Source organism: Stegodyphus dumicola, chromosome 1, assembly GCF_044657685.1.
Source record: "Stegodyphus dumicola isolate Sdum_Otavi_A_Nest chromosome 1, ASM4465768v1".
Classification (NCBI taxonomy): Eukaryota; Metazoa; Arthropoda; class Arachnida; order Araneae; family Eresidae; genus Stegodyphus; species Stegodyphus dumicola.
Genome location: NC_140768.1, coordinates 142,423,457 through 142,449,591, shown reverse-complemented (window position 1 = coordinate 142,449,591; position 26,135 = coordinate 142,423,457). Strand labels below are relative to the sequence as shown.

The window sequence follows — 26,135 nt, the reverse complement described above, 5'->3', positions numbered from 1 at the left end:
AAATTTGTTTCCTTTACATAAATCCTCATTTTAGATTCATATTCTGATTTAATATTAATTCCAATGTGATTAATTGATTTTACAATTATGTGGCATGCATCAAGAATTTACTTGCTCACAACATTTCATGTGTTATATTTAAACCTAAGTACATGTCATAGGTCGTTTATTTACATACTGAACAATGGGTGACACTATTTATGTAGCAGCAAATAGAGAACAATTGCTTAAAATAGCACTATATATTTCCTGGGATTAGGAATAGAAAACATGATAAATAAAAAACTCTGATGCGAAAACCATGACTCCTTTGTATAGAACATTAAAATTATGTGAATTTTTTGCTGCATCTCATTTAAATTTATTTCCTTGAATTTCATTAGAGATAGATTTCCTCAGTCAATTAATTCAGTTCTCACTTTGAGGTCAAGGACAAATGCATTAAGCCTAAAAATTATATATTTGAAAAATTGAAAAATATAGAAAAAAAAATAAAATACCAAATGCAGCTAAAACAATTAACGAACAATTTTTACAATTAAAATCAGACTTTCTATGCAAAAGCAAGCAATCTGGTCAGCGGCAGGCAACAAGGCAGATTTTTCAGTGTGCAAAGTTTACTTTTGGTCCCACTCGGCAGAAAAACATCGAAGATGCAGAAACTGAATTAATTCAATATTCTGCCAAGTTTCAAATGTAAACAAATGTGGCTGGTATGATAAACAAAAATTAGGCTTAGCCACACTTAAACAACCTTTAAATAATTGACAATCCTACCACCATTATATGCACATTAACTAAAGGTATAAAAACCTTAAGAACAACATAATAAGAATAACATAATTCGGCTAATCTTTGGAATATGGTAACAGGTAGTTTGGCGACATTTTGGTAAGGCGATAAAGGTTACTAGCTAGGACTTTAGCAGTGTACATTGATATAGTCAAGAGTGTGTGCAATGCCACTTTTGTGCAATTCTGGGATGATTTTTTAAGTGAAAATAGGTCGACGTGTACATGGATGACACCGTGTATGTGCAATTCATAAACACGCGGCAAACAGTGGCCGATTCTGCACTTTGTCCCAATTTCGCACCTAATCTTCGTCATGATTAAGCACTTTTGTTTCATAAAATTTCTAGCATAAGCGTAATTCGGCTAGCAAATTGTGGGAAAAAAATGTTGGAAATGTTGAGTAAAAAAAAAAAAAAAAGGCCTTTACTTCGTGAAAACAAAATGGCGTCCAAACAAAAACTAGCAGGTTGCTGTAGCAGGGTTGGTCGCCAAAGTTTCGCAAAAAAATCGCCAAGTTACCGTAATCCAATTCTTTTTAAAGCAAAAAATACATAATTTACCAACATAAGAATAAAAAATAGCTTACACAGACAAGTAACAGTGTGGGTACATATATATTTATACTTTTGGCGCAGCTGATTTCAATCAGCACAACTACATGTTATAGCAGTCCTATATACAAAATTTCAATGTTCGGAAGCAACTTGTTTTTGAGTTACACAAGATACATACACATGTAAGTAGAGCAATCACAACAAATGCCTTCAAAATTCATTTTAAATCAATTTTATAATCTGTTTGGAGATAAAGAGTCATTTATTCTATCCTTATGTACAGATGTCGCAAAAAAACATTGTTAAATTGCACTCGATTGTGATCAAAATGGATATTTTTGTTGAAATATGATAACTGGAATTTTTCACAATTACAATACTTACTTTACTTCATTCAAGGAAGTAAAAAAGAGCGACTTTATGTATAGAAATTTTCTTCTAGAAAACCCAACATCTTATTTTTAGCATTTCCTGCAGAATCATTAATCTATTTGCACATATACAGAACATAACGGCAGCATTAATGTAGGAATTAAATTTTGGGACATCCTTATTGTGTGTGGGGGGGGGGGGGGGTGAAGGGCTTTGTAAACAAAATATTTTTCCCTCTCTTGTTTAAGAGCATAAAGATTACTTTGAAAGTAATTTATGTAGTGGGTATACAATATTTTTTTAAACATAAAATACATTGGTGCATTTTAAAAAAGAAAGTTCTTTATCTCCTCAAGAAATTTTACCGCTTCAATGCATTCTTCCCTTGCTCTGATATATTTTTTTTTTTGGTGAGAATATTAAAAAAATCATAATAGTTTAGTTACCTATATACAAACAATCAAGATTTAATGTAAATATTAGAAAGACATTGTAATACAACACGGTTGCCACTCAAACAGGAGAATTAAATTCCCTGATTTTTCAAGGTTTCCAGGTACGTTTTAAGAAAATTCCAGGTTATTTGCATAGTGCATGTTGGCTGTGCTGAGGGTAAATTAATTACGGCACCACTTGAAAACACAAAAATTTGCCCATTTCATATGACTTTACATCCCTAAAGCATGACCTTTATAACTATAATAAGAGTTGTTCTCTGCACTCAGAATTGAGATGATTAGAATCTGCCCGATCGGATTCTAATAAATAAAAAAAAATGTGCACTAAATTTTGTGATGGTATGTCATATTACTGCTAGAATTAGTTTCACAAGTAAGCCAGAGAAAATTGCCTGAAATTTCAAAGTATTATTAACTAATAATAAATAAATTTTAAAGAAAGGCACATTAAATTATACCAATAACAATAAAATAAAGTTAATTACTTCAGGATTAAAAACTGAATTTAAAAAATCAACAGCATTTTGGCGATTATAGATATATTAAATTGTTAGCCTAGATGATTGATTATTATTTTTTTTATTATACTGCAAAATGCCTATATGAGAATGGGGGGGGGGGGAATTTACTTTCGTTCAACATGCACTGTGCTGAGCATGTGAATCTCTGGATTCTCAAAATTACTACAAACCAAAGAAGCTGGAAACTTGCTTTGCCTTTCTAAAAAACAATCTGATAGGTGCTGCAAAAATTGCCTTTATACATACTGTCCAAATGATGCTCACACAATTTGTCCTAAGAAAGTGATTGCTTCCGATGATGGAGCAAAAATCGCTTTTTGGGGGACTGCAGGATGAAATTCCCTGACTTTTCCTGGTTTCCCAAGTACTGTGGCAACCCTGATACAACCCTTGGTCCTGGGGCCTAAAAATTATTAAAATTCTACTATCCACTTGATTTTAAAAAATAAAAAATACCTGATAGTAACATTCACAGGGAAAGAAATTGATTTCTTCAACATCTAGCACCTCAGTACACTTGGGACATTTCTAGAAAAGAATGAGATTATCTTATAAAAAAAAACTTTACTTAATTATATAATCATGTCAAAAAATAATGTCATATAAGTTAGAACAAGAACTTAAGAAATAAAACAACAGAAAATGGCAATATAAATTAAGTATTTAAATCAGACATGCTTTTGAAGACTGCAACTCCAGGATTTACGGTATATTTCCATTTCTACGCCAAGAGTTTTTAGCAAATCTGTTTGAGGTTCAGCTAACATACCAGTTTGCAAATAACTCGATAACAGATATGAATAACTGAAAAATATGACACTTTCTGATTATCTTCAATTGTACCGTAAGATCACAAATTCGTTGTGTACTTTTGAGAAAACTATTCGTGCTACCTATTTTTGTATATTCTTCTATTTTCATACAATACATGCACAATTATCAGTTTTTTGCACTACTATATAGACAGGGAACTGTTTTATCAAAATAATAATAATAATTTGGAGAATTGCACATACTTAACAAAAAACAGCCACTAGATGCTTTTAATCCTTCAAAGATTATGGGTGTAAAATTCCGAACGGGAGGACGGCTTTCCAATTCCTTGCTCATCAAAATTTCTGCAAACTCCTGATGGATCTGATTTTGGGTTGGATGCATATTTGGAAGAAAACGGTCAGGAAACAAAGTACGTGGGTTATTTTGGAATTATAATTAATAAATAAAACATCATATATTTGTAAAAGTTTAGGGAACATACGGTTTTCAGGGCCAGAACCGTAATTTTTGGAGGATTAAGGAATTAAGGAAGTTGCATTATGTTCTATGCACGCAGATAGCTAAGAGTCCGATTTCAACAAACACAACAAAAACTGCAATATGCAATCCACAGCTATGCAAATGTGAATTCCTATAGCATATCATCTACAAATGTACTGTTAATATAATATACTGTACTACTGTTCAAGATGATCAATTTTACAAAACAATATTTGGTTCTATTCGGTTTCGAGGGCCGTAAAAAATCGCCAAACTATTGTTGATGCCAATGCTGCCAAAAATAATTGCGGCAACCCTAATAATTGCGGCAAGAAAGGAAGTATAATAGTAAATAACTATCTAAGATTGATGTTTTTAGATGAAAGGTTAATTCATATAACACATTTTTATTATTATAATTTATATGAAAAAGGCTATATATGACTGAATGGAAGCATAAGAGTCAATAACTATTTCAGATCATTATTATACTTTATATAAAAATTACTAAACATAACTGAATGGATGCCTGCATCGCTATTTTGCTACTGACATATCTCTAAAGCATAATTTCATCTCGTTGGTTGTTCAAACGTAATTTTCTATAATGAATGATGCCTTTTCTTTGAAAATATTCTCGGTAAAGTTCAAAATCGCCCACTTATTTGTTTGTCGCTTTTTAAAAGGGTAAAAACAATTGGATTTTTGTCAATTTTCTTTTACTTTTTAAGTTAAAATAGGTGGATGTGTACATAGATAAAGTCAAGGGTGTGCGCAGTGCCATTTTTGTGCAATTCTAGGATTTTTTTTTAAGTGAAAATAGGTCGATATGCACATGGATACCGAGCATGTGCAATTCTTAAAAACGCGTCAAGCAATGGGTGATTCTGCACGTTACCCAAAATTCCTTTGCCGAGTTTTCGTCACGGACAATTCCCAAATTGTTAAATCCATAGGATATCAAAAAAGGATTTAAAAATTCAACTAGTATTTCAATGGCGTCTTAAGAAATATAGAATTATATAAACTTACGCAATCTGAAATCAGCTCATACGCTAGATTTGGCGCGCTGTTAAATGGGCGCATTTGCTAGATTTGGCGCTTTTGCGCGTATATTTTCGCTGCAATTTTTTTACGGCCCTCGAAACCGAATAGTACCCAATATTTTATTGTCTACACTATTGCCTATAGGTTGTCAAGCTAAGAAATGAATTTGGAGAAGAGTGGAAAATTTTTCTAGCCATGATACAGTAATATGATACTACAGTCAAAAGTCGTTAATCCGGACTCGTTGGGACTTCGGCGATTCCGGATTATCGATTTTTCCGGATTATAGATCATCAGTTTAAATCTGGTAAGATGGCATGCAGAAATTACAAAATTAAAAATATGAAACCGTAATTTATGAAATAAAGAACAATTATGATCTAAAGGGTATCAAAATTTACAAAAAGAAAAAGCTTAATATTTATTTGTTTACTTTATTAAACATTTCCTTCAATGTAAGTTGCTTCGTTTCATGTGATAATACTTTCTCTTTAATTCTATTAAACAGACATAATTTCTTGATTAGTTACAAAGTTCCGCTGTTCAAGTCCTATAAATGCTGTGTTGAGAATACCGACTAATTTGTCAATCGAAATGTTTTCGTTTTCAATAACCTCTGGGTCACTTTCTTCACTATCGGAAGCGAATTATAATGACGAGGAACTTGATTTAAATCATATCAAAGACGGAGTATATCGAGATGAAATACTACACTTAGTACGGAATTATAAACCAAATAAAATAAAAACATCTGCTCTGAAGATAATGATAGTGCTGACAGATCAACTTCCAATCCACAGCGTGAAATTGATAAACAGATTTCGGATTTCAAAACATACTTTCGCTTTGTAGATACAAATTACATATTAGTAAATATATATCAGAAATTCTATTTGACATAATCTTTCTAATCTATCATAATCTAATAATGACGTTTCTGCCCCCCCCCCTCTGCCGCAGAGCAGCGTGAAATTGATAAACAGATTTCGGATTTCAAAACATACTTTCGCTTTGTAGTAAATATATATCGGAAATTCTATTTGACATAATCGAAAGTTCAAGCTTACTTTTATAAAATTGCTCTAACAGTCTGCAAAAAATAATAAGCCGGATCCAATTCGAAGATTAAGGAACAACGCAATCTGCAACATTAACTGAATTAGATAACTTTAGCTTAGCGTATAACTCCGTTACACATTAAACGCGCATGCGCACAAACATATTCGCAGCTGTAAGGGTCTTATGCGCTCTCGTAAACGCCTGTGCGCATGCGCAGAAAGTTTGTAGCTTTGAGGTCCGGATTATAGATCATTCCGGATTATGGGTGTCCGAATTAACGACTTTTGACTGTAGTTGAAAATGAGCTGAAGATACAATGAAGGTGAGTATCAATACATTTTCAACTTACAATCGAAAAATACACTGTAGAATGAATGACAACACCGTAGAATGATAATACAGTCAAAAGACGCTAATCCAGACACCCATAATCCGGACATCAAAGCTACAAACTTTCTGCGCATGCGTCAACGCAATGCTCGTAATACCTTTACCCATGCGCATATGCGTCTACGGATGCACATATGTGTGTATGCATGCACATAATACATTTACACATGCGCGTTTAATGTATAACGGACAGTATAAGCTAAGCTAAAATTGGCTAATCTTTGGAATATGGTAACAGCTACGTAGTTTGGCAACATTTTGGTAAGGCAATAAAGGTTACTAGCTAGGACTTTAGCAGTGTACATGGAGTTTAGCAGTGTAAGTCAAGAGTGTGCTTAATGCCATTTTTGTGCAATTCTGGGATGGTTTTTTGAGTGAAAATAGGTCGGCATGTACATGGATACCGTATATGTGCAATTCTTAAAAATGCGGCAAGCAGTTTGCGATTCTGCACTTTCTCCCAATTTCGTACCTAATATTCGTCATCATTAAGCATTTTTGTTCCATAAAAGTTTTCGTATAAGCGTAATTCGGCTAGCAGATTGTTGGAAAAAATGTTGAGTAAAAAAAAAAAACATGCCTTTACTTTGTGAAAACAAAATGGCATCCAAAACAAAACTAGCAGGTTGCTGTAGCAGGGTTGGTCGCCAAAGTTTCGCCAAGTTACCATAATCCGAAGATTAACCCTAAAATTATCTAATTATCTATTTCAGTTAATGTTGCAGATTGCATTTTCCCTTAGTCTTTGAATTGGAACCAGCTTACTATTTTTTGCAGACTGTTAGAGCAATTTTATAAAAGTAAGTTGGAACTCTCGATTATATCAAATAGAATTTCCGATGCTGGATCTACAAAGGGAAAACATGTTTCGATGTTCATCAAACAAAAAGTGGAATTGCTGCAAAAAATAGATGAAGGCTCCTTTGTTTCTCTAACCATTCCGAAATCTGTTTATAAATTTCACGCTGCTCTGTGTGAGGGGAGGGACGTAGCGGGGCGCAATGAACTGGAAGTTGATCTGTCAGCACTATCCTTATCTTCAGGGCAGATGCTTTTTTTTTATTCGACTTATAATGCAGTATTTTATCTCGATGTACTCTGTCTTTGATATGATTTAAATCAAATTCCTTGTCATTATAAATATCACGAATACAAATCAAATAGTTTTCTGGTTGCAATTTTCTAATTTTGACTATGCGTAATGTATGCTTTACGCATGTGCGAGTTGAAAGAAATGTTTAATAAAGTAAACAAATAAATATTAAGCTTTTTTTTGTAAATTTTGCTATCCTTTAGATCATAATTGCTCTTTATTTCATAAATTACAGTTTCATATTTTTAATTTCTGCATGCCATCTTACCAGATTTAAACTGATGATCTATAATCCAGAATCGCTGAAGTCCCGACAAGTCCGGATTAAAGACTTTTGACTGTATAATTTTAACACCAATGGTATCTCTTCTTCATTTATCTCAATTTTGGGGATTTTGGCAACAGCATGTTGAATTTTGTTTTGGTTTTTCTTTGCTGCTGTCCAGAAAGTGTCAGGAGACCTGTTACCATTATACTATGTCTCCTATATAACTTTTTGAAATTTATTCTACTGTATCTTTCGGTTGCTTATTGAGATCACATTTTCTTTATAATCTCATTCTTTCTGTTTAATTTTATTCTCTGATTAAGAGCTGCTTATATATGTATATTTTTTATAATGAACCTGCATGCATATATTGAACATTTGAAGTCTGATATCATGCTAGTGAATCATAAAAAGGAAAAAAATTTGAAATTTAGTATTTTATTATATATTTAGTATACAAAATCAATCAGACTTGTGAATAATTATTGATTTTTTAATCAGCTGCGATAGAGGTTAAATCCCATGCCCAAGTTAGCAACCACAATATTTTTTCTCCTCAGCTGCACTCTTTTATAAATAATATACAATTCTTTATAATAAAAGATATCCAGAAAAAAAGAAAATGCACTTTTAATATTAATAAACTAAAAGTTATCATTTCACTGAGCATTGCTATGGAAAGAACTGAAGATACAACCCGGACAGTGGATAAAAAGTTTAAAGGTGAAATGGAAGAGGAGGATGTTCATCCACATTTGCCTCTAGCAGAAAGATTTCCGAAATAGCTAGAAAATTAGAAGTTGGATACCATCATTTAGAAATTTTATTATTGTGTACTAGGATTATATAAAATATGTTAATTATTCAATACATAATATATTTATGACTAAATTACTTATAAGTCATTTTTAGTATGGCTGTAAGCCGACTCTCAAAAGTTCAGCAGTAACAAAATTCATTTCATTAAACTTATCTATGAAAATATATAGCATTTTGTTCTAATATACATGTTGGCAACCACCGTTGATTCCCCTAGCGCATGCGCATGATAAGCAAGTTCTCTGCTGCGTAATGCTAATGCTCAGTTAATAAGGAGTTAGCCAAAGTCAATGATGAGTATTGCATGTAAGCGAGAAGTGGTAAGTGCTGTGTAATGTCATGTTTCTACTCTGCTGTTAAACGTCTTCGTAGTTTAAATAAATGTTTGTCATGTATACAGAAGACGTCATTTTATTCTTCATTGGTTATGGGCCCAGATAGTGCTTAACTGTGCAGTCCAACTACCATTGTTAAATTCTTTCGGGAAGCCAAGCTGCGTCGACTGAAATGAAAATGACTAATACAGTGTCAATTGAAAAGCTAAACAAGGACAACTTTGACACATGGAAGTTGCAAATGGAAGCAATACTGATTAAAAATGATCATTGGGACTATGTAACTGAGAAAATTCCGAAACCAGAACCTGGTGATGAAGAATTTGCTAAATGGAAAACTACTGACCAAAAAGCACGAGCAGATATAATACTATCCATCTTACCCAGTGAACTTCCACACGTAAAGAATTGTGTAACATCTCACGAACTGTGGAATAAATTGCATTCTATTTACGAATCGAAGGGACCAGCTAGAAAGGCAACAATTCTAAAAAAATTGCTTTTTACAAAAATGAGAGATTCTAAACAAATGAATGATCATCTAAATGATTTTTTCATTCTTGTGGACAAACTGAAAGAAATGGAAATAAACATTGTGGATGATTTGCTTACAATATTGATTTTATATAGTATACTGGACTCTTATGAAAGCTTTCGAATAGCCATTGAATCTCGTGATGAATTGCCTTCTCCAGAAATGCTGAAAATTAAACTGTTGGAAGAAGCTAACGCTCGCGAAAATAAAGATTCATCGTTTTCTGAACCACAACATGCATTCTATTCGAAAGATCGGAAGTACACTCAACGACCGGTTCCTAAACCAAAACCAGATAAGTCTGCAAATCGAAGACAGTATCCAGTTAACTACAGATGCAACTTCTGCCATATCTATGGGCATAGAGCATCGGAATGTAGAAAGAAAAGTAAAGAAACTAAAAGCAAACTCCTCAGTGAAACTGCGATGTCTGCAGAGAATCAGAATTCCTTGGAGTAAGAAAAAGCCGAAGCATGCACTGATAGTAATTCTAAAGACATTTTTTGTCTGGATAGTGGTGCAACATCGCATATGTGTAACAGAAAGGAACTGTTTCAAGAAATCCATGAGGTAGGTGATACTTATGTTAAATTAGCTGCTGATAAAATAGTTAACGCTAATGGAACAGGAACTGTGAAGTTTAAAGTTCGCATAGGTTCTAAAACTGAAAACATCAAACTCAAAAATGTACTGTGTGTACCTGATTTGAAAAATATTTTAATCTCAGTGTCTAAAGTAACTGAAAATAATCAGTAATTTTCAAAGAAAAATGTGCTCAAATAATTAATTCTAATAACGAAACAATAATTTTAGCTAAACGTGAAAATTATCTTTATTTTGTCATGCCAATATTTGAATCTGTATCAATTGCTAAAGAAATAGATCAGTGGCATATAAGATTTGGCCATTTAAATGAAAACGATCTTAAAAAACTTCAAATAAATAACATGGTTAGAGGTCTTTCTTTTTCTCAAAATGACTCTCTTTCTACTTGTAAGGTATGCATTCAGGGTAAACAAACTGCAACCCCCCTTCCCAAAGAATCTGAATACAGAAGTACTGAATTGTTGAATCTAATTTATTCTCATTTGTGTGATCCCATGAAAACCGAATCAATAGGTGGATAATTTTATTTCACAACATTTATCGATGATAAATCTCGACATGTTCGTGTTTATTTTCTGAAATCTAAGGATGAGGTTAAAGAAGCTTTCAGAAATTTTAAAGCATCTTTTGAAAATAAACTTAACTCTAAAATCAGAATCCTGCAAACCGATAACGGGCTAGAATATTTAGGGAAAGACTAATAAATTTCTTAATGATGCGGGAATAAAACACGAAATGAGCACTCCTTACACGCCAGCCCAGAATGGCGTCGCCGAAAGATTAAATCGCACTTTAGTTTCAATGGTGCGATGTTTGTTATTGTAATCCAATCTGCCTCAGAAATTCTGGGCCGAAGCAGTCAACATGGCTGCTTACATTCGAAATCGCTGCCCAACGCGAGGTTTAAAAAACGAAATAAAAACACCTTACGAAGTGATGTTTGGCAGAGTACCAGCTGTCTCTCACTTCAGAACCTTTGGCCAAAAAGCATTTTCGCTAAATAAAAGGCCAGGAATAGGCAAATTTGATATTCGATCTAAAGAATGTATTTTTATTGGCTATTCTGATGAATCAAAAGCGTATAGACTTTGGGATCCTGAGGCATGTAAAGTGATAATAAGCAGAGACGTAAAATTTATTAACGAGTTTGAAAACTGCTGTAGTTATGACTCAGAGCAAGAAATAAATCTGCCTTTCGCTCCGGAGGAAAAAATTAAAAATAAAACATGTTGTGATGAATCATCACCTCTGGACGGTAGCGAGTCGCCACTTCACTGTGAAGCTGAAAAGGAAAGCGGAAGTGATTTAGATAGCGAATCAATGCATTCTATCCTGATTAAAAGGAGGCCTGGTCGACCCAAGAAACTAAAAACAGGTTTGCCAGGAAGGCCTAAAAAGGAATATCACTACACAGTTTTAAATAAAAATGAACAAACTCAAAATGTTGTTGAGGAAAGCATTAATCCTATGGTGCAAGAAGCATTAAATGGACCATATGCTAAAAATTGGCATAATGCCATGCTGTTAAAATATAACTCTCTTGTTCAAGAAAAGGCCAGGGAATTTGTAAAAAGACCTCAAAACAAGAATGTTATTGGTAGTAAATGGGTTCTTAAATTAAAATATAATCACGACGACACTATCGAAAAATACAAAGCTAGGCTAGTTGCCAAAGGGTGTGCTCAAATCCCTGGTCTCGATTTCACTGAAAACTTTTCCCCTGTTGCTAGATTAAGTTCCATAAGAACAGTTTAAGCCTACGCAGTAGAACATAATCTCAAAGGTTACCAATTAGATTTTGTAATGGCCTATGTAAATGGAAATTTAGATGAAGAAATCTACATGGAAATTCCCGAAGGTTTTCGCGATGAAACTAATTCAGATAAAGTGTGCCTTTTAAAGAGATCATTATACGGTCTTAAAACAGTCAGGACGTCAGTGGTACAAAAAGTTGGATGAAAAATTAAAATCTATGAAATTTAAATCTCTTAATTCAGATAATTGCGTTTATATTAAAAAGACGCCTAACAGTGAAACTATTATAATCGTTTATGTAGACGATCTTATCGTTTTTACCGATTCTAAGCAAATGTATGAAACAATTCGCGATAATTTAGCTTCTGCTTTCAAAATGAAAGACTTGGGGAAGTTACATTATTGCTTAGGCATAGAATTTCACCAAAATGAGAATTCAATTAAAATTTCTCAAAAGAAATACGTTGAAGATATTTTAAATCGGTATAATATGCAAAATGTTAAATCCGTGTCTTCACCTATAGATAACAGCAAAAAATTATCAAAAGAGATGAGTCCTAAAAATGAAAACGAAATCGCTGACATGAAAAATATTCCATTTAGATATCTGATCGGATCACTAATGTACCTTTCAGTAGCTACTAGGCCAGACATCACATACGCTGTGAATTTCTTAAATCAATTTAACAACAATCCGGGAAAAGAACATTGGCATGCTGTGAAAAGAATACTTCGATATCTAAAGGGAACACAAGATCAAGGACTAATTTATACGAAAACAGGAAAACAACTCATCGCCTTTGTGGATGCAGATTGGGCGTCAAATGTCGATGATAGAAAATCCTACACCGGTTTTGTATACATATTAAGTGGTTCAACCATCACCTGGGAATCACGAAAACAACGCAGTGTAGCTCTATCGGAGGCAGAATATATGGCTCTGTCTGAGGCTGCCAAAGAAACCGTCTACCTACGTCGTTTCCTGAAGGAGCTGGGTTACAGCATAGAACACCCAACAACAATATACTGCAACAATCAAGGAGCTCAGAAAATTACGAAGAACTCAGTGTTTCACTCCCGTACAAAGCACATAGACATTCGCCATCATTTTGTGCGTGAAGTATATGAACGCAGTGAATTAGATGTGCAGTACATACCTACCAGTGGAATGGGAGCTGATGTGTTAACCAAACCCGACTCCTGTTAAACATCAAAACTGTTGTACAATTGTAGGATTGAATTCTGTTTAATATGTATTTTGTTTTACTTTTCATGAATAGGAGAATCGACGTCGAAAGGGGGTATGTTGGCAACCGCCGTTGATTCCCCTAGCGCATGCGCATGATAAGCAAGTTCTCTGCTGCGTAATACTAATGCTTAGTTAATATGGAGTTAGCCAAAGTCAATGGTGGTGAGTATTGCATGTAAGCGAGAAGTGCTAAGTGCTGTGTAATATCATGTTTCTACTCTGCTGTTAAACGTCTTCGTAGTTTAAATAAATGTTTGTCATGTATATAGAAGACGTCATTTTATTCTTCAACACAAAATCACCACAGCTATATAAATGCAGTTTCCTCAAATTAAGTAAATAGCTGTATAGTTACCTTTTCTTCTCCTCCAGACATTTCTTCGACAGGCTCTTTTATATCTTCTTTTAAACGCTAGGCAAACAAAAAGACACAATTTGTAAAAAAGATCCAGCGATGGCTATATTATTTCAATATTATACTATAACACTATTATATTAACATGCAGATACAAACATAAGTACCAATAAAATCTAATCTGTTGGAAAAAAAAGATACTTTTTTCAAAGCCCTACTACAAGGTGTTTTTTATTTTCGTGTATTTCCTGGGCACTAGTTTTGTTTCACTTTATAACAATCATTCACACAAACACATTTTTAATCTTTTTTTTTTCCCCCTCCTTAATTTTACTGCAATAGATTTTACTACTTAGATCTGCCAAAAAATGAAAAAGCAACTACTCCATTTCTCCAAGAAAATGTATTCTTCACAAAAAGAAACTATATTCCTACATGAAAATAAATGGCTGTCTTGAAATGGAAATGTCGCCTTTCCTTGTGCCAAGAAGAAAAAGGTGCCTAAACACAAGCATGGCTTACTAGATCCAACATTCCTTTCATTATAGCCATATGATTTATTTAGTTAGGGTGTAAAGAGTTAAATGTGAATTCAGTTTCATAAACTACAGCTTCAAATGAAAAGTAATTACATTTGAGTGGTATATGTTAATTCGTTGTTATCTCATTCTTAAAATCAATGGATGGAACAAAATAATGGAAATTGACAAAAGCCGATTCGTGAAAAGGGAAAAAACACAGACCATATTCCCCCCCCCACAAAGGATCTCCCAACATAAATACAGCTAATTAGATCCATCATTTCTTACATTACTGCTGCATAATTTATTTATAATGGTGAGAAGAACTAATGCCAACTGAGTTTTTCAAACTAAAGCTTCATATAAATCCCAGTACAAAAGTCCAGCTGGAATAGTTATGTATGATAGGTATGTGCCAATTCCTAGTTATCTCACATTAAAATCAACCCCAGCATGTTCATAAAATGGAATGAAAAGTAGACCATACATTTTTCCCACATGGGGTTTTTTGAGTATTCAGTCATTTTCTTGCTGCTGTTCTTGATCGCTCTATACAAACTACAGACAATGTATAACTAAAGACAATGCTGCTGATGAAACAATTATATTTTCTGAGAGCTGAAGTGGATATGAATTGTTCCGATTTATTGTAGGTTAAATCACCGATATGGCCTTTGAGCAGTTTCGCCTAGTTTCTATCATTTTCATAACATCAAAAATAGATAATTGCTTTATTCCAAGGATATTTTGAATACTTCTACCATCTTAAAAAAAAAAAAAAAAAAAAAAAAAAAAAAAAATAATTTTTTTTTCATGTTAAATTAAAAATTTTTAACAGAAATTTTTGTTAATTTATAACATCTTGCCATGTTCCCTTCAGATAGGAAACTGTTAATGTATTTTGCTAAACAAGTAATAATTTCCAAATGCAAAATGAATTCTTGCGACGTACTTTCATTTAAAACAAAAAATTATGACAAGAAACATTGGACTTCCGGAACACTAAAATGAAACTTTTGAGTGTCTGAATTATATGCAAGTTACTAATTAACACTTTTTGAGTAAATTGTTTTATTATTTGAAATATTGTGATGATATTTATATTGTAACAAGCAAGGCTTAAAATACAAAAAAATAAATTAGGGAAAAAAATTAATCTGCATTTCAATATTTAGTACAATAACAATGCAAATTTAAAAAATATAAGCGTCCGAAAACAGATGTGAGCGCCGCTGTAAGTATGATATTAAATATATATATATATAATACTGAATTTTCAAAAAAAAAAAAAAGTTTTGAAATACTGTGTTAGCACCATACGTACATATGTGAATGAAATTATAAGCGGGTTATAATTAATTGACGAATGAGTCCCATGTATTTATTAGGATTATAGTCCTCGGACCATCCTTTGGCCCTAACTGGTTAATTCTCATTCGGGATTTGAATACGAGACCATCGGCGTAGTAAACCCTTCGCAACCGGGAAGTTCTTATACACGTGAATAAAATAAGAACTAAAATTTTAAACAAAAATTATGCATTTCAGGAAAACGCACCGAAATATTTTTCAAATGCAAATACAAATTAATATCGCCAAAAAAGAGTAACACGAAATCCTAATTTTTTTTTTTTTTTCTAAAATTTCAATAAATTTAAGAAAATACCATTAAATAAAATCACCTATTACCAAAAGCCCGTGTTTTTTTTATGTACTTTTGCTTTGCTATAACCTGCAGTCATAAGCAAAAAACACCGACGAAAGTTAAGTAGTAAATAATCAGACATTAAATAACATTTCACTTCGGGAGATTTCGAAACGATAAATGTTAAGTTAAATTTAATCTTTAGAAATTTGTACTTACCATGAGAACTGTTTTGATACAAAACCAGCACTCGGAATGCACAGCAAAATTTATACAACAAACTATCAGAAATATGTAAAATATACAGACATCAATGCTTTTATAAAAATATAACTTTTATATACACGTTATACACACACACATACGAACAAATAACATATGTTGAAATTGAAGTAGAAGTTATTAATCATTTGGTAGCTTTGATACCTGTATTCCCTCTTCTTTTTCTTCGCTTCGATAGTCCACGAGGCTTTCCCCATCTGCCCCGCATCGTCTGCACTTGAAGTGCGGATGGTTGTTAAAAAATCCTAAGGCAATAAGAATCAGCGATGATTTTTCATAAATTAGCAGACGCCTTTCAAAAATTTGGATATGGAACCTCAGCTGCAGAAGTGGAAACGATGAAGCAGAAGCTTGTGCTCACACGATGTCAATGACAGCAATAGATCCAAAAAACTGAGAAAGTTATCTCATAAATTAAAACAAAGCTACTAGCTTTTTCTATTGATAGAACGGTAACAAACAATAACGAAATAATTTCTTTAAAAGCTGAGGGTTTAAGACGAATTGGAAACTTATCGTTAATTAACACTGAGAGACCTTTTACAAATGTAAAATGCTTGATTGATATCTTCCGCGACTCCGCGGTAGAAAGCATGTTCTGTTATTAGCTTTCAAAAAGGCTATGCCTTATACAAGCAGAGTCTTTTTATCTCTATGAAAGCGAGTAATTCGGCTAAACATTCGACCATGTCTCCAGTTATCTTTGAAGAATCTATTTATAACGGCCTAAAGTTCAACTCGCAAAACGTAAAAGTTGTATTGCCAGCAGATCTTTATCAATTTGTACATGGAGTACAAATGGTTGTATAATAAATTCCATTAAGTACGGGACTGTATTTCAGAGCACGATCTTGACTTGTTTTTAGTCCAAGAGATTCACTTTATCACAGGGCAAACTCCCAGAATATGGCAGAAAAAGTGGTGGTACCTGTATCTATGTGAAACGTTCGATTAAACATCACATGACACCTTGCCCTAAAGTGAAACATTTGGAAGCGACTATTATCCAAAATTTCTATACAAAACTCTTCCCCTTCACTATAGTTTTGGCTTCTCTTTCCTAATAAGGAGCTGCTCGTAGGAGTAATGTTTTTTCTCTCAGTGATTTTGATAAACTTTTAGCAATTTCAAATCAACTAACCATTGTTACTGATCTAAATTCCCACCATACCACATCGTTTTGTCCTAATAGGAACAGGTTATTCCATTAAACTAAATTCATGGTCTCAGAGCAGCTTCCAATTACAGATCATAGCTCTTAGTGGCAAGACCTTTCACCCAGTTAGAGGTTCCCCCGCAGTTCTTGATCTAGCTGCTTTTTATAACGTATATTTTCGGCATGAAATTAAAGTGATTCAAGACTTAGATTCTCATCACTACCCTGTTTTGATTACACTAGATATTCAAAATCGATACTCAAAATTACAGGAGCAAGTCTCTACAAATTGGGGCGAATTTCCAGACGATATCTACGGTGCTGAAATTTTGGACTATGAGTTCAATGATTCGGACTTGATGCTTGTGATATGAGTTTTGCGGATAAGTATTTATTAGTAAAGGACTTATCATTAGGTGCCCTTCGTTAACGCTGTGGACTTCCTCAAGAACTCCATCGGTTTCGAATATAAATTAATGATTGCAATGGACAGTTGTCAAGGAGAATCCTCATAAGGACATCAATCTGCACTGTGAGCAGGACTTAATTTCTAAAATCAGAAGTGCCGGACTCTCTGGAAAGCCGTCAGGAAGAAGGGGGGGAAATAAATAAATAAAATCACTAATAATTAAAATAATTGAATTAAAATTAAAATTCAATAAATATAAAGATATAAATAAAAAAATTAATAAATTATTTAATTAATGATAAGCAGTTAAATAAAATTAAATAAAATTTCGGACCTCGTCTTATTTGAGGCTCTGATTGGACTTGCAATTTCATACAAAAATAAGAAATAGCTCAACCGACCTCGGCTGAATTTAAACCCTAAATACAACGCAAAGCATACAATTTCAATGCGGGGGGAGATAATTTTTTTTTTTAGCTGACCAGTGGAAAAAAAGTAAAATGATTATTAAAACGTCACTAATGAAAATAGAGAGAATGCCGGAAACAATCTGAGAGCACGAAACGAAATTTTAATACAGAATTGTAGCTTCGAAAATAAACAGAAACAATTTCATGACCGCGATGCCCTGCCAGTATAATTCTCGCTGTCAAGCAGAATACGACTGGGCAAAAATATTTCCCTCAAATCTGATCCGATGGCAACATGATAACAAATGTAAGGTCTACATAAATGACAACTTTTGTCTCCCATATTTGGTTACCTACTTTAAGTCAGCAGGAGCTCTGCTGTGAGAGAGCACTAGCACTGAATGTGGAACATCAACGTAATCACTGATAATTTTTCGGGAACAAAACATTTTAATCGCTTTCTTAAACTTATTGCACTATTTGGAGAATAAGCCTTTGACATGTGGATTGAGACTTTTCTGTTCTTAACAAGTCTTAACTTCTGTTAAAGTGTTTGTTCACCAGAGAAAGACAGACATGAATTCGGAAGTTTAAAGGTATATTTATTTTTTAAATAAAATTTGTCTGCTGAAACTGTATTTCACTTATAGATATTAGGGTTTTTAGAAGCAAAAAGACGTGAAAAATGTGCAGTGCCATCGCCGGGACTCGAACCTGAGCCTCTCTACTAAACCGTTCTAACCGTTACACCACGAAGGCATGCTGGAAAGAGGGTGAAAACATTTTAAACCGGGAGACTTGGGATTAGAAGAGTCAAACGCCAATTCCTGGTGGTAAAGAATCATCATCCACCACCTTTTTAGTTCTGTCGCCACTGTAGAGAATTTTTAGGATTTTTCGAAACAAGGAAGTCGATGAATGAGCAATGCCATCGCCGGGACTTGAACCTGGAACTCTCTAATACACGCCGAGTGTTCTAACCGTTACACAACGTAGGCATGATGGAAGGAAGGAGAAAAATACCTTATACATTTACATATAAATCCAGAAATATCATGAAATTAAACAAATGCCACACTTGTTTCTTTTTCTTGAATGTTCCATTTTCTTTCTTGACAATAATGATCCCTTAACTGCTTATATTGTACCTGACATCTTTTTGCATACCATCCAATAATTGCAAATATTTCTATCATTCCTCGGACGAGTGTAAACTCGCTCCGAGGTGTGTAAATTGCGGTCTTCCATACAAAAGTTCGGATTGTCAAGTAGAATGGACGAAAAACTGACTTGCTGCAACTTTGACGGCGTACATGCCGATAATTTTTCCAAATGCCCCTAAATCCCAATAAACATACGTAAATAACTTTCTGAGAAAATTATTGATTCTAGCGAAAACACCTCTGAACCACGTGGCGAAGAGCCACGAGTGAAAAAACAGGTATCAGAAACTATCGTCGAGAAAATTGCTCCTCGTGGTGAGAAGTCTGGACCAGAAGAAAGCAGAAATATTTCCACTAAATAGATTATTCTCTGCTAAAACGTCTGAGAGCCAAAAGCCACAGTGATGAAAAATACTGATATTCTGAAGTTAACTGAAGATTAACTGAAGTTCAGATAGCATATATGCTACTTTCGCGGACATGCTTAAAGTTTACAATGAAATTAAAGGAATCTTTTCCGAATCTTCAATTCTTGATGTAATCAAAATTATCACTAGTAGACTTTATAAGGAGAAGCTGCTTGTATTATTTAGTATACTTGAAGAAATCTTCAAAGGGGGAACTTCGAGGAGTTTCATTAAAAATAATTCTTCCCTTAATATGATTACTTCATGTGTCCTGAAGTTGTCAGTAGTTGGTTGTTTTTGTATCGTATCTAGTAATTTAGTACGTGATGTGTATTTGTAACTAGATTTTCCGTTTTGCATTTTGAATCCTTTTTTTTCGTATTATTTAAAAATTTGTTATGATGTCATGAAGATTCGCACTGCCTTCACATGTTTAATTTTAGTTTTGTTTAAATGCTCCCTGGTTCATCGTAAGAGAAGTGCTATGTGACTGCGGTATTTTTATGCTTAGAACTTTTGTAATTCCTCAGCATTTAAGCACCTCTGCTACTTCTCAGCAAATTCGAAAGTAACAATTTCCTCGATGGAGGTAAGTCGCGACAGACAAGGTACTCCAGTGTTTGCATCACTCGAGCTATTGGTGCAGAAGTGTAATAATTAATTAAATACACATAATTGTTCAATATTATTAATAATTATTAAAAGGATTTAATATTTATATTTCTAAAAATTCTTATATTATTTCCTCAACACATCAAGCTTAGAATATAACAAAATTAAAATTATATCAAAAAATTAAATATTCTATGGGAAAGAAAACGAAATCATCAAACTGCTAAAACGTTTTATGGAATATTTTTCAATTAAAATTATTGATTATTAAATTAGATGACTGTTAAGAAAGTTGGACTAATTTTTTGTTGACTTTTTTCTATTCAACAATTATTTTCGAAATATCGATTGTTTCAGTGCCATAAAGTTTCATCTTTCTTCTGACTTGGTATAACTTTTAAGGTATCTACGTTAATTAGCCAATTATTATGGTTTTGATCTTTACTATATTCTTTCTTTACTATATTCTTTTTTACCAGAATTCAAATTAGTTGTGAGTGTATTTAATGTGAGGGTTTTGAATTCTTTAGTTGAGGGAGCTTCTGGCAATCTCATGCGCTGTTAATAATTTCTCCAGCTCTGTTTATAGTTGATATTGAGATTTTGGCATTTTTAATAGACAATACTTTTAACTTGCGTCCCAGCAAAATATTTTAAGCCAACTTATTTGTTGTGTCATCTTATGTGTAGTTTAAGATTACTTATCAATATTTGAATTTAATTTTGCTATCGCTTAATTTAAATAACCAAGAGTGATGGTTTTGTCTGTAGCACAAATTGTACCTTAGATTGAATTGTGCCTTGTTCAGGTTAGATTAAAATAAACATTTTATTTTAATCTAAATTGAACGTATTCAACTTAGATTAAAAGGAAAATGTTATTTTAAACCTCTTTTCGGTAATTTGTGAGTATTGAAGCATAGCTCATCGTTTACCGTATTGGTTCACTTTGTCGTATTTGCTGCCGTCATTTTGAATCCTGTGATTTTCTCCCGCCATCTTGAATGATTCACACATTGGCCCATTTATCCTAAGTGTTCCGTCCTGAATTTTCTTTGACGGGATATTTTCGGATAGTGGAAGAACTTATTTTATTTTAGTTATATTTCAGCTTTAAGCCGTAATTAACTAATACGGAAATAAACTTAAGGCATCTAAATTTAAAAGCAAATTGGAGTCAAAGCAAGGCAATTCCTCAACAATATTAATAATTGCCACTGTATATAAGAAGTTTAACACAATATCAAAAACAGAACAAAAATAAAAAAAAAAAATAAAAAAATCTGAAAGGTTTCAGATTTTAAATTACGTCCAAAGAAGCGTTTATTTTTAACGTTTTGTGTGTTACCTTTGTTTATTAAATATCATGTTCTTTGCACTTAAACCATAAAATTCAGTTCAATAGCAATGTCGCAAAATAATTTTAAAATGAGCATATCTTTAGAATTCCCGATACACAGCTCCGCGCGCTGGAGATAAAAAGTCCCCCTCCCCACCCGTAGAGTGTTGGTATTGCTCGCTTTTAAATCGTTGAGTTTGTTACTCAAAAATTCGTTAAAGTTTTATAAAATATGAATTCGATAATAAAACAAATTCTAAATTTCTAATTTCAAATTTGGTCTTCTACATGCCCATATTCGTAGGAGAATTACGTCATTCAAAATTCGATGGTTCTATGTACCGTTGTTTTATCACAATGCCAGATATATACATACATTTATACAGATTTTTCATTATTTAATTTCTTCAAATATAATGCAGGACTCTAGCATTGGGTGGCAACAGTTTGAAAGTGATTCACCGTTTATAGTGATTCAACTAAAAATCGCAAAACGAAAACAATAGTCCTTTGGGGATGAAGCCCCTTTGGACTAATAAAAATTTATAGCAGTGCAAATTGTAAAAATGAAAATGAAAATGCGAAAAGAGAAAAATATACAAGATAATAAAAATTTTAAAATATAAATTAATCTCCCTTTACCGAAACTCCAGTTCAGAACTCATCAGGCGAAAATTAATTAAAGTTTCAGAAAAGTTGATTAACATGCTTCGAAAAAGTGTTTCGTTCTCCTGGTTCATTTGAGATCATTTGAGTTCATTTGAGATCAAAACCCTAAAAAGAATCTATTAAATTTTCATTTAAGACATTGAAATTTATTTAAAACCCAAAAATCGAATCTCAAATATACCATGACTTACTCTACACGCCTTTGAAACACTTGGAAAAACGAATAAAGCACAACATTATGCTAAATTTTCCACTCAAAAAAACCACAAAACTTTACATTATGTAAAAAGGCCATTCAAAAAATCAAATTAGTCAAACATCATTATATGCAGATCCGAAAATCAAAAGCAAATAAATATATAAAGAGCAAAAGAAATAGCCTTTAAACCAAATTGTCATTTAAATAATAGTCAAAAATTGGGTGTTCTCCGATTATACTAAGCTAAAATTTTAATGTCAAGAAAACGATAAACTTTCCATAAGAAATCTTTAAATAATAAAATTAAACCTCAGCCTTTATCAGCTAAACACTGTAAACCATTAAGAAATAAAAATTTTAAAAAACGCAAACATACTGAAACCTTAGAATGATTCTCTAAATGAAAATATACTTAATTCTTCTAAGGACATATTTCTTAATATTCATACAATTTATTAGAAGTGATATATCATCAGCAAGTCATAAATATTAAAACAAAACATAACGTATTTCTGAATAGGGCAAAAATAAAGTATACCTGGGAACGCTGGAATTACTTTATTTCGATAAATCATATTTACAGTGGAACTGTAGTTATCCAAGAGTTTCTATAGCCGTTTATGTGTGCCTTTCCGGTGACACAGCAAATATCTGTGCAGTATTCCAGATCCTACCATACTAGTGATAGAATATCCTTTGTTAATGATTCGAGCACTACATTTATTCTCTGCTTCAGGTGCTTGGGGAAACGGAAGAACGAAAACTTTAACCTAATCTCATAGAAAGAAATCACAATGGTTTAGATCTCTAGGTACCATCCGTGAACGATACGTTCTTTTCAAAGGGCGTCTGGACTGGGGAGTCCTATCCCTGTCGAAGTTGCGTCTCTTTTCGAACACTGCTGTCATACGGTGTTGTAAGGCATATCTTTGTGAAGCACAAAGTATGCCATTAGTCCTTGAAAAAGTAGATTGGGAAGATGGTACAAGCACTGGGAAATCCGCAACCGGAGAGTCGAAGCATAACATCGGTATACAGGCAGGCACTGTGGGATGAGAGAAGTAGCGTCAATCATTGTAGGCGTCGTCGCTGGAACCAAAGAATCTCTAAGATAGATATTTTTTGGCTGGAACTGGGCGGAGAAGAGGCTGGCTGTATCTGTATCATAAGCCTAGGGACTAGTATTCGGCCCTAAAAAGGGCCTTTACTAGTATATGGTTATCATAGCCTGAAGAGGGATTCCTGTGAGAAAGCATCATCCGATTTAAACGGAAGAATTTGCGTTCCTTACGCAAAATAGAAAAAAGTAAGTTGTCTCTGGCATAGTGAAGCAATTTAAGTAGAAGCATATTGTAGTTGAAGAAGCAGTAGATAAGCAATAATGAAGAAATAAATATGGCATAATTGAAGTGGCAAGTGGTGAGACTGGCGTAGATTAGAGGCAATGGCATTCGGGAGTGAAAAGGTGTCATGGCGAGGAGCTCGGTGAAAAGGCGTCCTATCTCTCTGAACGTAGCAAGGCGGAGCACAGAATTAGAGTGCGTGCGCTTTCATCTGAGTGGTCAAGCTATGTCATGTGACCAGTGATTTTTTTACAGAAATAATTAAAGTTCATGAATACGAAAATACTTGAATAAATAGTAGAAATAAATAGTAGATAGGTGATTAAATAAGATGCGTAAATAAGTAAAATAAGATGCGTAAAATAAAGTAAGATTCGTAAAATATATACAGTATATACAACTATCAATTTACATCATGAAAGATGTTTCTGGGACGTCTATGACGCTGGATGAAGGTATTGTCATAGTTATTAAGATTTCTAATGATGATATCTGGGTCGTTGTTACAGCTGAGTTGAAAGTTATGGCTATTTTTGAGAATTTCTGAATCTATTGTATTTATTGAGGTCTTTGTGGATAACAGTGTTTCTGATGAACCAAGGTGCGCCTGTAATAATTCTGAGCAATTTATTTTGCAGCTGCTGAAGGATGATTCTATTACTTTTGGCGGTAGAAGCCCAAGCAGGTGATGCATATAAGATGATAGGCCGTATTGCTTGTAGGTAAATGATTTTCTTAGTATTGAGGCTGAGTTGTGAATTTTTATTAAGAAGGGCGTATATAGCCATAAATGCTTGGAAAGCTTTATTTCTGGTGGTGATAACGTGCTGTCTGAAGGTGAGTCTCTGATCCAGTAGAACTCCGAGATATTTAACAGTATTTTCTTTAGGGAGATTGAGATTATTGATTTGAATATTTCCTATTTCATTCCTTAATTTATGTTTCCGGAAATAAATGAGTGCAGATTTCGTGGTGTTTATTTTAATCTTCTAAGCTCTGTACCATTGAGCGATGATATTGATGTGGTTTTGAAGATTTCTTCTAGCCAGCTGTGGGTTACGGGATTTGCATAAGAAGGCTGTATCGTCTGCGTAGCAGGCAGTAAGTATATTGTTGTTGGTGGGCATGTCATTAACGTAAATATTGAATAAAATAGGTGAAATTATCGAACCTTGAGCTAGGCCGGCACTGGTAGTTTGGCTGGATGAAAGGAGATTATTAACTTTAACTTGAAAGGTGCGTTGATATAGAAAATTTTTGATGAGAATTATAAGCCCTGTGTTGAAGTTGTAATTTATCAATTTAATTAGTAAGCTTTCGAACCACACTCGGTAGAAAGCTCTTCCTATATCCAGAAAATTCCTGCTATTGTTTCTTTTTTGTTGAATCCATCGCTGATATATTTTATAATTTTGGTGATCTGGTGGGTGGTGGAATAACCAGTGCGAAAACCGAATTGATTGCAATTTAGGATGTTATTATTGACGAGATGAGTCTTGATTCTATTTGCAATAATCCGCTCATAGAGTTTTCCAAGATCAGGGAGCAGGGAGATTGGCTGATAATTGACTGTAGAAGAGGGATCCTTTCCAGGTTTTTTGAGAACAAATATAATGGCATGCTTCCAGGATTTTGGAAAATAATTGTTTCTAAGGCAAGCGTTGAAGATATTAGTAATTAGGACGATAATTTTTTTTGGCAGATTTTTGAGTGCTGCATTGGAAATATCATCATAACCTGCGGCCTTTTTAATATTCAGATTCTTGATTATATTCTGGATTTCTCCTGGGCTGGTAGGGGGGGGGTGGAGCTATTGACATTTTCTATGATAAAGTTATTAACGTGTTGGTTGACGTGCACATCGTTACTATTAGGGTAAGAAGTATTAGAGAATTGTAGCTTGTAGTTATTCGCGAAGAGCTCCGCGATATCTGCAGCATTTGTAATAACTTGATTGTTTTCTTTGATAGGGCCTATATATTCTGTCTTTTTTTCTAAGGGCTTTTGCGATTTTCCATACGGAATGATCCCTATACGAAAGGCTTGAAACGAAATTTTTCCATTAATCATGTTTGTAGGCTTTCATGAGTATTTTAAGTTTTTTATGGCTTCTATTAAATTTTCTTTTGTCGCGGGGGTCTTGAGAATTCTGGTACTTTTTCCTAAGGCTATTTTTCTCATGAATTTTTTCTTTTATATGATTGGGGAGTGAAATTTTATCTTCTTGTATGATAATTTTAGAGTTTGAAATGGCTGCTTGGATATTCTGGGTAAGCTTTAAAATCGCTTATTCTATTTCATTTCTGGTGGTAAGAGGAGGGGAAGCAGAGGCAATGCTGTTATTTATCTTGTAGGGAATTTATTCCAGTTAGTCTTGGTACGAAGGAGTGGTAAACCATGTTTGAGTCCATACATCGTGAATCTGAGGGGTAAGTTGTCGGAAGAGAGGCTATTGTCTTCATAAATGTAGGGAGTCTGGCTAATATTGTGAGTAATAACGATGTCTAGAACGT

The 26,135-nt window shown here is 33.5% G+C and overlaps 1 protein-coding gene across 2 annotated transcripts in view; it reads right to left on the bottom strand.

Annotated features, from left to right (window-relative positions):
- LOC118185341 (uncharacterized) overlaps nucleotides 1–16,007 on the bottom strand; it is a 117,791-nt gene extending 101,784 nt beyond the window's left edge. For both annotated transcript variants that reach the window (XM_085821474.1, XM_035355181.2), the window contains exons 1-3: nucleotides 15,853–16,007; nucleotides 13,468–13,524; nucleotides 3,156–3,227 (exon numbers count right to left, since the gene is read on the bottom strand). In XM_085821474.1, the coding sequence (XP_085677600.1) occupies nucleotides 3,156–3,227; nucleotides 13,468–13,524; nucleotides 15,853–15,855 (132 nt within the window). In that variant the 5' untranslated portion in view covers nucleotides 15,856–16,007. The remainder of the gene's footprint in view (nucleotides 1–3,155; nucleotides 3,228–13,467; nucleotides 13,525–15,852) is intronic.
- Nucleotides 16,008–26,135: the final 10,128 nt, after the last annotated feature.